The sequence below is a fragment of the Aethalodelphis obliquidens genome, unplaced genomic scaffold (assembly GCF_003676395.1).
Source record: "Aethalodelphis obliquidens isolate GAN/ISIS:26980383/991018 unplaced genomic scaffold, ASM367639v1 scaffold25, whole genome shotgun sequence".
In the NCBI taxonomy this organism is placed as follows: domain Eukaryota; kingdom Metazoa; phylum Chordata; class Mammalia; order Artiodactyla; family Delphinidae; genus Aethalodelphis; species Aethalodelphis obliquidens.
In genome coordinates this window covers 27,476,314-27,491,601 of record NW_020837969.1, presented here as the reverse complement: position 1 = coordinate 27,491,601, position 15,288 = coordinate 27,476,314, and the positions used below count along the sequence as shown (strand labels likewise).

General features: G+C 41.6%; 1 protein-coding gene across 1 annotated transcript in view; it reads right to left on the bottom strand.

Annotated features, from left to right (window-relative positions):
* The window catches only part of UNC5D (unc-5 netrin receptor D), a 601,039-nt gene that overhangs the window by 108,508 nt on the left and 477,243 nt on the right, over positions 1-15,288 (bottom strand). The window contains exons 5-7 of the mRNA XM_027122816.1: positions 7,168-7,348; positions 6,154-6,321; positions 4,217-4,381 (exon numbers count right to left, since the gene is read on the bottom strand). Of these exons, the coding sequence (XP_026978617.1) occupies positions 4,217-4,381; positions 6,154-6,321; positions 7,168-7,348 (514 nt within the window). The remainder of the gene's footprint in view (positions 1-4,216; positions 4,382-6,153; positions 6,322-7,167; positions 7,349-15,288) is intronic.

Here is a 15,288-nt window from a genome sequence, read left to right as displayed (position 1 = left end):
GGTGTGGCCATCTGTGACAGCATAACACTAAGGTCCTGTGCTACAGTCACAACCGACCTAGCAACAACCATACCCCAATATTAAAGCGATCACTCAGAGCTGGCAGCTCCATCTCTAGGAGGAATGCAGCCCTCAGGGACAACAAAAGGAATCCAGATGCTTTGTTGAGAGCTAAATAAAAGCGAAGAATTGTAGGTCATCCAACAGCCAAGCAATGTCATTGTGTAACTGCCAAGAGAAGCTGGGAATTGAGGACTTGCTTTAGGGTCGTATCTGGCATAAAGGGAAGAAAATTTAAAAGAAGGAAATCCCCAAATTGGAACATGACCTAGATCTTTCAGGAAGCGACTGCTCCATAGAGCTGTTGCCAAATGCTATTTTAATCAAACCAAACCTTCACTGGATCTCTATCCTGAGAGCACAGCTAGTTTCACCAAGAGCACCCTGGCGAGGTACCAGCTAGAAGCATAGAGTGATGTTGGCATCATCTAACTAGACTGCTGTTCATTGATTCCCGCAGAGATAGTAAAATGCTATTCATTTTTGTTGACGTGAGTAGCCACTCTCTGTCTAAAAGGGCAGAATACATACATACCCCTTTCCCACTGATGTGTAAATACATCTCATTCACCTCTATGATTTCACAGGCTTCACTCTTTTTCCATCACGAAGCTTAGTCATTGTAGCCATCAAGAGTCTCTGATCATGTCTGACAGACATCTTAATATGCATATTACAGAGGCAAAGAATGCTAGAAAAACTCATGCTTAAGTAGGAAAGGGAATAGGGGAACGAATAGATTGAACAGAAAGGAAAGGCTTACACAGCATTTTAAACTCAGGAGGGGATTTCACAGAGCTCTCAACCTTCAGTGCTGAACATATTCTAAACCTCACTGTTTCCCTACCCGTTTGATTTCCACTGTTGGAAAATGTAAACAGCATATCCACTAAACTGCACATGTGAGACTAAACCCACACATGGCAATGTCCAAAGAAGGGTTTCATTCAGTAATTAAAGCAATTTCCTGAACCTCGGCTTGACTGGCTCCAAGGAAAGAAATATGCTTTGGGACTTCCCAAGTACATATGCGTTTATGATGGTGAATTTTATGTGCCAACACAACTGGGCCATGAGGTGCCCAAATATTTGGTCAGACATTAGTCTGTGAGGGTGTTTTCAGATGAGACCAACACTGAAATGGACAGGCTGAGAAAAGCAGATTGCCCTCTATAATGTGGGTGGGTCACATCTAATCAGCTGAAGTCCTGATCCTTCCCAAGTACGAGAGACTTCTGCCTGAAAGCCTCTGAACTGGGCCATTGGCTCTTCCTGGCTCTATAGCAGCCTGCCAGCCTTTGGACTTGAACTGGGACATTGGTTCTGCAGATTCTGGACTTGCCAGCCTCTATAATAACATGAACCAATTTCTCATAATAAATCTCTTTACATATGTATGTATGTATGTGCGTATGTTTATAGCCTGTATCTTATATACGTATCCCATTGGTTCTGTTTCTCTGGAGAACCCTGATGAATACAATATCTCAGATTTTAAAATTGGGATCTAGACTGGTCACTATCCTCTTAGTGCTGGTAATTCCTTTTAGCCCTAAACATAACTCTTACTCAACTAAAAAATAACTATCTATTGCAATACAAGTGCAAATGAATAATATTTACATATTTGATAACAATTCTTTCTCACATTAGGAGCTAACCATTGTCTGTCTTCAATCAGTAACTCTAAGTGTCAGTCAACCAAGGCTGAAGCTTGACATTCACAGAATTTTCCCCAAGCTCAAGCTCAGTTGCTGGTTGTTAGGAAAGGTTATTACTATGGTCATCTAAAATTCAACCAGTACTTTCTTATTTCTAATATTTCAAAAGTGTCTAATGATCATCTAAACTATAATCAGTAGCCACATAGTTATACTGTCAACAGCTTTTTAGAAGATATATGAGATTAGAGTCCTAACTACAGTCCTCATCAATGGAAAAATATGTTTACAAACATGTTAAAAACAGTCATACCTTAAAGGTATATTTCAGATAAATCTGGTGGTAGTCAAGGGTGGCCAGAGACACACTTCCTTAAACTTCTTGCTAATGAATTTGTGTTGTTTCCTTACATTTGAAAAGACTGGAATAGACACTTCATCAAAAAACATAGATGAATGACCAATAAACAAATGAAAATTTGCTCAATATCGTTAGCCATTACAGAAATGCAAATTAAAATCACAAATCTACTTACTCATTAGAATGAGTTACTTTAAAAAGACCAATACCAAGTGTTGGCAAAGATGTGGAACAATTAGCACAGTTACGTCTTAGTGGTAAAAATTTAAATGATTACAGCGACTGTGGAAAGTTTCTTATAAAGTTAAACATCTAATTATGATATGACCCACCAATCCCACTTCTAGGTATTTACCCAAAAGAAACGAAAATACACGTCCACACAAAGATCTGTACACAAGGGTTCATAGAAGCTTTGTTCATGGTAGCCCCCAAATGGTAACAACCCTATGTCCGTCAGCTCATGAAAGGATAAACAAATTGTGGTAGATCCATCAAATGGAGTACTAAAGAATAAGAAAGAACTAATTACTGATAGAGGTAACAGCATGGAGGAACGTCAAAAGCATTATGTCAAGTGAAACAAAGTAGAAGGTGGTTGGGGTAGGAGGAAAGGACTGACTGCAAAAGAACATGAGGAGACTTTTGGGATTAATGGAAGTGTTCTCTGTCTTATTTGTGATGGTGTATACAACCGTACATGTTTGTCAAAATTCATCCAACTGCACAGTTAAAATGGTGGACTGTATCATATGTAAATTAGACATCAATACAGCTGATTTTAAAAAAATGTTTCCTTACATTTAGGAAGGGGACGGGATGTATTTATTCGAGAGCAGGCCCTTTCATCACTGAGACTGGTGGGTAAGTTCCCTTTAGTTACAGACCCTTGTATTGTATCTGACACACGCAGGCTACTCAGCAGTAGTACCAGCAAACAAAGGAACTATGGGCTATGAGAAAGTGCTTCTTTCAATGTTTCAATGTATTAACCATTTAGACTTATTTTGAAAATACGACTGTTTGTAGAGGCATGCTTTCAAGCACAGCTAGTCATATTGATACAGAAAAAAAAATGCAACTTAGATGTTTCCTTCATACCATAATCTTCCCAAATAAAAAGGACATATATTCCTGAAAAGATGACACACTATTGAACTACACTGTTTCTTTTTTGCTGGATGTTTTCCAAGAAGGCAACCTGGTTCTAGAGAATAGGTATGCCTTGAATCTCCTGTTTTTGAAGGATCTAAGAAAAATCAAATACACCTTAGCACATCTGAGTGGGCCAGTAGAGAAGGAACTGATATTTACTGAGCACCTATTCTGTTCCATGAGATATTCAAATACATTATTTTATCACTGAGCCTTGACGATAACCAACAATAGGTACTTTTTTGGGACTTACAGTCAGAGAAGTTAAGCAGCTAAATGACTTGCCCAAGACCACGAAGCTAGTATAGGACAGCACCAAATTAAAACCAATCTCTATGTGGCTCTATTTGACCCTCCCATACTTTCATAACCAGGCAGACAGTCACTTGAAGATGGCTGTAATGTAATCTCGGGAATAAAGCAAAGGCTTGGGAGTTCTGAAATGAGCATTCTATTTCCTGCCTTGCCAGACCAATTTGATACAAAACCCACCCACCTCCTCAGGGCCATATTTTCCCCCCATCTGTAAGGCAACAGTCACAACACGTCCCTTTGTTCCAGAACCATGGTCCCTGAAGACCACGAAACACTTGATAGTGCTGTAAAATTCCTGGGAGAAATACAAGCATATGGTGATCTGTATCAGAATTTCACCAAACCAAAAAATGCTGGCCCCTAAAAGAAAAGACTTGCTAAGCTCAAAAGCCTAACTCATTTTCTTTCATCATGTATCTTCAGATCATATCCGGTTACGTCCATCATAAACATACGCATTTGTGGAACTGACAGTGATGACGATGTTTAAAATGACCCCACCTCTACTAAACATCTCTTTGTCTACTTTTCGACACTTTTCACCCATATTCTCTTGGCTCTGGGAGATTTTGTTTTCTGTGAACTTATTTCACCGAATTAACGGTCATGGCATTTCTTTTCCTATGCTGGACAGACACAGAAGACGTGCAACAGAAGGTGTTACCTAGGATGCAGAGACCATCTGTGCAGTTCTCGGATTCCTGGCTTAGGCCTTCGCAGAATTTGCCCCCATTTCTTGGGGCTGGGGCTGTGCACTCGCGGATCCGCAGATGCTCGCACTCTGGGCTGCAGACTGACCACTCTCCCCACACCTCCCAGCTCCCGTCCACTTCAAAGGGAAACAGAGGGAACCATCGTTAGAATGAATCTGGCAGCTGTTGGGAGACTCACCCCAGGGCCGCTGTTGTTCTTAGAGCTGGATTTTAAACCGTCACCACCACCACAAAAACAAAATAATATATGTGTTTATCTTCTCTCCGTGGTTTCTTTCCTAAAGAGACAGGCTAACAAAAGCAGTGGCGTAATTCTCTTGCTATTTCAGGATGAGACCAATTTACTGAATCTGGGCAAATATTTGAATTACCCATGCCCTTGGGTTAGCTAATAATATTATTATCCATTCTTTCCCCATCTTTCATGCCCAAATGCATCTTAGATGGACAGATACACTATGTGCAGGAACCACTGGTAATCACCGCTTCCTTGTGGGTTCATGGTTTAGAACAGAGAGCAGAATAAATGCTCTTCAAGTCCTAAAAGCCCCTCAATAAGAAAAACTTAAACCCATATATACTGACAGTATTAAACTGAAACAGGTCAGCCAAACCCCAAGACGCCAAGACTTACACAAATAGAATTTCTTGGGTCGTGCATTGCTGCTGTACGTAGAAACGAACAAACTGAATCTAATTCTCCTAGAAAACCACCCTAGAGATTATGGCAGCTGTTGGAGACAAGTGTCCCACTATCTCCCAGGAAAAGGCCAACCATGCTTATGTGGGTTACTGAAGACACTGCCATTTTTAATCTAGAGTAGCTAGGCAAGAGCAGGGTAACATACAAATACTGAACTTGAAGCAAAATGTCTGAGTCCTTATCTTGGTTCTGTCAACTTCTGGGTGAAGCACCCTAAGTAAGCACTTAGCCTGACTTCACTATTTCTGTCAACTGGGGGTCATAAAAATCACAACACAGAGCTAAACGACATTACATGTATACACGCATCTTGCACAGTACCTGGCACATAGTAAGCACTCAATAAATGTATATGGAATGCAAATTCAAAACAAAGCTCCAAGCATACGCTGCTGGTGAGAGCCTGGCCTTAGCTTTGAGTGGAACTAGACTCGCAATTTTAAAGACACGAGTCTCTGGTCCAGTGTCCTTGGAGCTAATGTTTGATCATGCAGGTGAGACCCAGGATCAATTGATTTCTCGGTGGGAGGATATGCTTTTCATTCAGAAAGTCATCTTCCGTCTCAGCTACTCCTCATTGTATAAATTGGGTGAGAGGCAGTAAGATGAGCAAAAGAACTCATAAAAGCCATATTTGGTAAATGAAACCTCTCTCTACTCAGAGAGGAAGGCAAGCAGAGCCCACATTCGAAATGGAAACTGCTGTGATACAATCTCTGCCAATTATATTGCCGATAAATACAAAGGTCAAACTGATGAGGTTAGTTGATTGGTGACTGATGATAAAAGGTCAAGGATTTGGTACCTGTTTTGTGCTCATAGACAACTCACTTAATCCCTATTATAGAGATGAATGCTACAAAATAGGAGAACCCGAGGAGAGAAGGGAATGGCTTGGCCCAATCAAACACTGGTAGTATAAAAATACGTCAAAACATTTGGCTTATTGATGGTGAGTGTCTAGGGTCATCTGAGTATTAAGAAAAAAATTATGCCCCCAAACAGAGGTATTTCACCCATGTTCTTGCTATTACAATGAGTTCCACATTAGCACTTTGGACAAAGGCTCCACTCGAAGAACTTGGAAGATGGTAACTTTGGAAAGGAAGGTTCTACTGAAAGCTTCATACCAGCCCAATAATGTTGGTGGATCCGAAGGGAAAAGGGAATCTACATATATCTCACCAGGACAAAGAGAGGTGCAGGTTATTTTCTGCACTGACATTCCCTCACAAAAGGCTCCACCATTGAGAGGAGCTGGGTTGGTGCAGGTCCGGGAACGTTTCTGCCATCCTCTACCACAGCGAACGTTGCAGGCTGACCACTCTGTCCAGGAAGACCAGCCTCCATTCACTGAGAGAGAAAAATGGGGAGGGGAGAAAAAAAAGGAAAGAGGTATTTACTGATTGCCTACTATGTGCAAGCCACTTGTGAGTTGTGTTGTGAGTTGAGTACCAAGAGACTGGCGGGAACCCTCCCCCGGCTGCGCCATCGTGAGGCAACAGTAGGGCTGATCTAGTCTCCACCCCTCAATCTACTCTTCTGATACAGGAGGGATACAGAGAATTTGCATTGCAAGGAAATGATGAACCATAGGAAGAACTCATCAGCGTATCTCTAAAGCACTTGAAAATCCGGAGTATAAGAAGAAAATGTCAGCATTTGAATTTCTATTAACTTTAAATGCTTCAAAAATAAATCCCAGGGCTCTTCTATTGTGGAAGGGAGTGCCTTTACTTCAATAGCTGGGAATTTCATTTATACAATACCTGAGATATTCAGCAAATAGTCATGTTTGTTTTTGGTGGATTTCATATGCCAGGAGAGGAGGTGCCAACAGCAGGTCTGGGGAAGATGGGGGGGGTGGATGTTGGGTTTGCGAAGAGTGGGAAGCAGAAGTTGCCCACCTCATTTCGTTTCAAATATAAACACAATGGAAGAAAACAAACAACTTTTTAAATTATTTTGAGAAGAGATCGAAAATGTCACTGACTATCTCCAGAAGTCCAATTCTGGATGAAAGAGAAACAGGTATCTGCCTTCACCTGTCAAAGGGGTGAGGCAGGAGAGAACGCTATAATGGATAACCCCCAAAGTCCTTTCCGTTCTAAACATTGAAAGCTTTAATGAAATGCACCTCCCTCTACCTCTTTGCTTTCTGTCCTCTCTATCCATTCCTGGCCTTTGGGTTGGTCTTACCATAAACCACCACTGTGGCTGACAGGCTCCTCCTCTTGGCTACGATGTTGGCCGCCATGCATGTATAATTTCCGGAGTCCGAGAGCCGCGCCTGCCGGATGATGAGGTTGTGGTCTGCCCTGGTGTCAATGTTCTCATCTTGTTCAGAGTCAATGGGCTCCTCGTTTTTCAGCCATTCCACCTATCAGAAGACAGCAATGTTCATAAGTCATTAAAAAAAAAGAACTTTCCTGGAGCTGGAAGATGAGCAGTTAGGGCATATGGGAGAGAGCTGTACCTAACATTCAGAGGAGCAACAATGATTTTTAAAAATCTTTATTCCATATCCCATCCTTTTTGGTATTCTCAGGACATGAACACTCAAGCTACTAAACTGGAGGCCGGAAGAGAACGTAAATATCCTATTGACTTTGACCTATTTTCTAAAAATGCAGTGGGAGAGAGGAAAGACTGTAATTAGGTCATTTCATTATATTTCATTGTGTTACAACTCTGACGACGATGATGATGATATTTTAATAACTGGCCCAAAATGGAGCTCAGAAAAATCAACACATATATGTAGACTTTGTAATTTGTGCGGAGAGGATATTATGTTGTCAGACAGGGTTTGAAGTCAATATGTTTCCACTTAAACACATTTTAACAAAGGTGCGATGGTGTCTAAAGGCCAGTGTAACACAGATTTGGGTAATCATAGGCACATAAATGAAACTCAGATCTCAATATTCCCTGCTTTTGGGGATATGTTTCTTTGGTGATCATTTATGTTACTACTTCAGGGATTCAGCAGACATTTAGGTCGGATCAGGCACCCCAGACATCTAAGCCTGTCTCCCTTCCAAAGGAGCTCACTTTTCACATCCTCCGAGCGTAGGCTAGTCCCATCTTTGGTTTGTTTTCTCTAGCTTGCTCCTAGAGAACCTACTTCCCTCTTTCCATCTCCACCCTAATCCTATCCTTGGTCCAAAGTTCTCTTTCCTTGGACACCTGAGGAAGACCCAGATGAGACCTTCTACTCCCTGGATTCTCATCCTCCCCACAGCTAGGCTGCACCATCCCTACATCTCTTATTTCATCAAGCAGACCAGTCTTCCCAGACCTAACTGCCTTCCTTCCCCATTTTGTCCTTTGCTACCACATCTAAACAACGTCTCCACTCTCTCATGCCATCTCGGTAGCACCAGACGCAGCTCTTGTTTGACAATAACCATTTAGCTCTAGTTATCAGTATGTGTTATACACGGGAATTTAACAGACACATCAAAATGGTAATTCAGGGCTTCCCTGGTGGCACAGTGGTTGAGAGTCCGCCTGCCGATGCAGGGGACACGGGTTCGTGCCCCGGTCCAGGAAGATCCTACATGCCGCGGAGCGGCTGGGCCCGTGAGCCATGGCCGCTGAGCCTGCGCATCCGGAGCCTGTGCTCCGCAACGGGAGAGGCCACAACAGTGAGAGGCCCGCGTACCGCAAAAAAAACAACCAAAAAAATGGTAATTCAACACAAAAAGCAACGGCAATGACTACAACAAAAAGACACCACATGGAAGCACATGCATCTGGGTTCTTTTCACCATACCCTCCCTGCCCACCACTAGCATAGATAATTGAAAGTTGGCTTTAGTTGGCTCGTTTCATGTTTGTATCTAAAGACTTCTCATTTATTGCCAATCATCAAGTAACGTCTGTTAGACAGCAATTTGGTCTAATAAATATTTTTGGCTTCTATAAAAAGGGATTTATTGGGGACTTCCCTGGTGGTGTAGTGGTTAACAATCTGTCTGCGAATGCAGGAGACACAGGTTCGAGCCCTGGTCTGGGAAGATCCCACATGCTGCGGAGCAACTAAGCCCGTGCGCCACAACTCCTGAGCCTGCGCTCTAGAGCCCGCAAGCCACAACTACTGAGCCTGCGTGCCGCAACTACTGAAGCCCGCACGCCTAGAGCCCAAGCTCTACAACAAGAAAGCCACTGCAATGAGAAGCCCACACACCGCAACGAAGAGTAGCCCCCGCTTACCACAGCTAGAGAAAGCCTGAGTGCAGCAACGAAGACTGAAAACAACCAAAAATAAATTTAAAAAAAGTTTTTTTTAAAAAAGAGATTTATTTATCAGAAGAAAACCTATAACGATCCTTCAATATTTATCCCAAGTACCATCCCATTAATGAGAGTATAGAATACCAAAAGTCATCAGCCATCCAAAATGTAACCTAGATGATCTGAGGTCGATTTTTAGAAGAGAAAATGATGCCAAAATAGCCAAAAGAGGTCTGAGAATTGCTGTAAAACATGAAGAAGAGCTGAAAAAGCAACATGGTACAGGACTGCGAAGTAAGGAAGCAAGCCTGGCTACCCACCCCAGGAGCTCCTCAAGGCATCACCACGTGCCAGCCTGGTGGGTCAAGAACCAGTGATGACCCAGAGCCCAAAAGCACTGCTCTGTTTAACAAAGCAGGACAGTGGAGCCAATTTTAAAACACATCTGACCACCGGCCCATGACAAAATATCCTTCACTCCCCACTAACACTGCATATTTTCCAACCACTCATTCATTCATCTGACAAATATTCCAACCTTTACTGAACATTGGAGGTCGTCCTGAGAGTTGAGTAAAGTCAGATAAACAAAACCAGCATAGCCTCTTTTTTCATGGATCTTACTTTTAATGGACAAAATGGAAACAAAGAAGTTAAATCCACATCACCACCAGAAAATAAGAGCTGTCACCAATATTTGGGATGAAACACTGTAAAGCCAATAGGATTGGATTTTTTTTTTTTGCGGTATGCGGGCCTCTCCCGTTGCGGAGCACAGGCTCCGGATGCACAGGCTCAGCGGCCATGGCTCACGGACCCAGCCGCTCTGCGGCATGTGGGATCTTCCCGGACCGGGGCACGAACTCGTGTCCCTGGCATCGGCAGGCGGACTCGCAACCACTGCACCACCAGGGAAGCCCAGGATTGGATTTTTTAAACCACCATCACTGTTGTGTCACTGGAAAGAACAAATTGGCCAGCTTAAAGTAAGTCTGAGGAGCTTTAGTTCCACTCCACTCTCCTCCTGGTCCAGAAATTCTGAGTGTAAATTGCCTGACTTTCTGATTGTAATTTCCTATCCTTGTTACTTCTAGCACCTACAAAGCCGTTCTCTCCTGTCTCCACCTCAAGTCATCTTCTTTTTCCATACTTTCCCCCAAAACAGCTGGTCAGGAAGTCGGGAAAGTCTGGCCATGGTCCATAAGTAAATAATTCCTAGTGAGGAAATAACCAGAAAGAGCTCTGGGGGCAGTGACCCTGGAAACAGAAAAGGAGTCCCAGCAGCTGGAAATCAAAGAAAGCTTTCCTAAACAAATCTTGGCCCAGAGAAAATTAAAGCCACAATCATCAAGTAGAGGTCTGGTTTCAAATTGAACACTTATACAAAAATACATCATACACAAAATTAAGTGGGCAACAAACTAGAAAGATATTTGCCAGAAATTTGATATATAAAACAATAATAGGGCTTCCCTGGTGGCACAGTGGTTGAGAGTCCGCCTGCCGGTGCAGGGGACGCAGATTCGTGCCCTAGGTCCGGGAGGATCCCACATGCCGCGGAGCGGCTGGGCCCGTGAGCCATGGCCGCTGAGCCTGCGCATCCGGAGCCTGTGCTCCGCAACGGGAGAGGCCACAGCAGTGAGAGGTCCGAATACGGCAAAAAACCAAACAATAATAATATGATGATCTGAGGGATACTGATCTGAATCACTCAAGCTCTCGTATCAGTTGATGATAAAATGCCATCCAAGATAAGACAGAGAAAACACATGCTAATTAAACAATCGAACATTCTATACCACTAATAAAAAAATTGAACAACAATAAATGACATTTTTCTACCCAAAGAGCAAAGATTAAAGTTACACAAGCATATACAGACACACACATACATATAGTATTATTATTATTTTTTTTTTTTTGCTGAACTTACAGAGCATGGGGCATTTCTGTTATTGCTGCTCTACGATTAGCTCCTTTCTGGGACGACACTAGTAGCCTCTTAACTACCTGGTCTGTCTGGTGCTTCCATTCCTGCCTCTACAGTCGATTCTCCACAAAGGGATCAGGTAGTATCACTTTCTGGGTCCAAATCCTTCAACAGCCTTGAACCCCACTAAGAACAGAATTGCACATCCTTACCGTGCCTAACAAAGCCCATCTTGGTCTGGCCCAGAGTTAATTCCCCACCTTAGATTCCCTAAGTAACCTCTGCACAGTCTACTCCAGCCCTACTGGTCTCCTTCCTGTTCGAGAACACTCAAAGCCAGTTCCAACCTCAGGACCTTAACACCTGCTGATCCCTCCACCCGGAAGGCCTTTCCTGCAAGTATCCCTACGGTTCAACCCTACTTTTCATTCAGGTCTCTAATCAAATATTTCCTCCTTAGAGAGGTCTTGCCTAACAATCCTTTCTAGTATAGCAAGGCTCCTTCACTCCCGGTGTCCTGCTTTAATTTTCTTCCTAATATTATCTCCATCTAATAGGCTTAAAGATAGTAAAAGGCTTCTGTTCTTGTAAATGTGATCCCAGGAATTTACCAAAGGAAATTATTAGGGCTACAAACAAGGATTTAAACAAAATAAACTATTTTTTGTAGCAAAACAGAATGAAAGCAAAAAAAAGTATGCCAAACCTACAGGCCAAATAACAGACCTTTGTTTAAATAAATGATTCAGTAATAAAATATAATATTATATAGCACTAAAAGTCTTGATTTCCACTAGTGAAAGCACTGAAAATGCTCATAATATATGGAAGAGTCAAAATGCAAAACTATGTTCATTGTTATCATAAATTTGTAAAAGCAACAAAAAAAAGAAATCACAAACTTACATACACTTAAAAAATGGTTGGAAGAAAATGCAATATGTTTGCAGAGGTTTTTAAGAGAAGACTTGGGGTAACTGTTGTTTTTCTTCTTGGTGGTTAACTGTGGAACATTCAAGGAAGAAGTATTTAGTAATCGGAAAAAAATCACTTTAGCTTAAAAAAACTCCTTTACTTATGTAGCACAGTGGTATTCAAATTTATATTTAACCATAGACTGTTTCCTCAATTTAAAGCTTATGTGATCATAGGATATATACGATATGTATCATATGATATCGCTTATATATGGAATGTAAAAAATGATGCAAATGAACTTACATACAAAGCAGAAACAGACCTACAGACACAGAAAACAGATTTATGTTTACCAAAGGGGAAAGGGTGGGAGAGCAATAAATTAGGAGTTTGGGATTAACAGAGACACACTACTATATATATAAAATAGATAACTAACAAGGACCTACTGTAGAGCACAGGGAACTCTACTCAATATTTTGTAATAACCTATAAGGGAAAAGAATCTAAAAAAGAATATATATATATCTGAATCACTTTGCTGTATACCTGAAACTAACACATTATAAATCAACTATACTTCAATGAATAAATTAAATAAATAAATAAAAATAAAGCTTTTCAGAAAGCCCCAAGTGAAAAACAGATAAATAAGGAAAGCTCTTACAACAGGTGCAGAAGTGAGGGTATTGGAGTTACAGAAATGAGGGGCCCTAAGCTGCAATGGCCCACACCCAGGGCCACTGTTTGTAAAATTCCAGGAGAGGTAATTCACCTCCTTCCCTGTCTATGTCAATCATGCCCACTGGAGATGTTCAGCGCACCTGTACCATCATATAAGTTGACCCTGCCATACAATCTACCGCCACCCACCTACATGTGTACTATGAACACGTACAACGGTCTGCTACCTGGTCTCCCCAGATCATAGCTTGAAAACCATCAATACAGGATGAATGAGGTATCCCAGGTACATACACCTTCTGGTCTACTTGGTGTTCACGCTGTCATGACTCAGGTCCGTCAACCCAATTATGTCTATAAACAATCGGCACATTAGGAGACACCTAACTGCGGGGCTGTTTTTTATTTGTAAACTAATAGTTTATCCATTTAACGGATGGCAGGATCTTTATGAGAAAATCAGTTTGGTATTTTCTGGGCTTATAAAGTGACAAATTGCTCTTCGATTTATGCTTTTGTCACTTAGAGAAATGTTAAAACATTTTTGATGAGCTAAGTGCTCCTAATGTAGAATAGTTTAATAAATAATAGAAAAAAAGCATTCCTGCAGCAGCAGTTGCAAACTCGAATGTTCCTAGGGGCCAGGGAGGTAACGTAAACTACCGAAGTGGAGCTGGGGGCAAACATCCACGTGCGTTGCTTGCACACTAAAGACAAGGGGCTATTCTTCGTGCCCACGAAGGAATGAGCTCACGTTCATTTTTCTTAAAAAATGTTACTTTCTTTCTCCTTTTGTTTCCCCACTTTAGATAGAGACACGAGTATTTTTAAAAATTAATGATTGTGTAAGGAAAAATGACCGTGAACTCATTTTTGCTTTAAAATTTCTGTTGCTTTTAACGTATCACAGTGGTCTTCACATTTACGGAGTATGCAGCTTCAGTATCAGGATGTAAGGCGACCTGGTGCTGATAATGACAAAAACGTAGATTCCATGGTTTGTGCAAATAAATATGCAGTCACCAGTTGGGTTCACACTACTGTGACTAGTGTAACCAGATCCTTCCATCTTTCTGGAGAAGCCGCGGCTGTGTATTTTCATGCACTATTTCTTGATTCTAACGTGATGGCTCATACATTACAAAATATGTTGTGAGGGTCAAACAAAACATATCCGTGAACTCCCTCTTCTCTAGATACTCCAACACACCAGCTTTCTGGCCCTTTGTGAGCGTTATCACAAAGAGGAGCTCAATGTCCTTCACTGAAGTTAATTCCTTTCGGGGTAAGTCCACTTCCCCCATCATCCTAGAATGTTCCGGTTCATATGTATCAGGGCCCATTCTCAATGCTTTCTCATGTCAAGCACCTAAGAATTTTTGAACTTATATACAGTATCCTACAAGTATCATAAGGGCATGAATACTGAGTTCAGAAATGATTTTATAAGAGGTTGTCAACCCAGGAAAGCCCCCGTTAAGCTCTTAACAAAAGCAATTCACATTTTCAAATTAGCATTATGGGATGATACAGTGATCACCTGAGGCCAAAGGACAATTTTTTTTATCACTGATCCAAATGACCTCATACTAACAGGTCATCTCTTTGACAGAGAAGCTTAACTTTCTAGAATGTCATGGGAGGCATTCACGCCCTGAGAGGAAAAGAATTCTTCATCCGGTTTCTACTTATTTAGTTTAGATGGATAATCCCAGTTAGGAGTGTGGGAAGAAACCAGCTACTTAGAGGTAATGAGCTAATGGATTTTCAGGATGCATGAGTTCATTAGCATAGTGTTATGTGCAGATGGTCTGCAATTTGTAGATTTTTCCAGTTTATAAACAAATCTGGAAAAGCAGACCATCAAAGACAATTAGATTTCATGCCCAGCAGCAGGGTCCTGATCAGTCATTCTGGTTAGCTGGGGACAGAAGGTATGTAATTGACGACCCTGTAGATTTCCTCAACAATAGGCAGCATGGTGTAATTGGATGGGAGGCAGCCTCCTCTGGAAGAGCAATGCTTCATGGGAGATTATCTTATCTGAGACATGGGTTACATTTGAAAATCTCTGCATGAGTCCTGACATTTCGCTTCTTCTGACCTTTTGTCAAAGACGTCCTGTGCAGGTATACACGTAAACTCTACACCTAAACGTTTATTTCCATCAGACACATGTCAGGTTCTAATGCTCCTGTTCTTGTTCTTAATATTCCATAAGAGCATGAGAAGGTGAGTGCTGTTATTAATCATTTAGGAATGTAAAAGCTAGATGAGAAAGAGAAAGCCACTTTAATAGGCCAGCTCTCTTCCCATACAGGATCCCAAGCCTGTTGTCTTTTGAATTCTAGATAGTATCAAGCTGGAACTCTCTCTCCCCTCCTATCCCACAGAAAATGCTAATGGGGGCCATTTGTTGGTATCATCTAACAAGTGTTCTTATCTCCCCCACCCCCAATTCCAGTCCTCTTGGGATTTGCTAGATGAAATATAAAATTGAGTTGCTCATATATATTAAAGATGTAACCTCAGATTTCTGACTTTAGAAG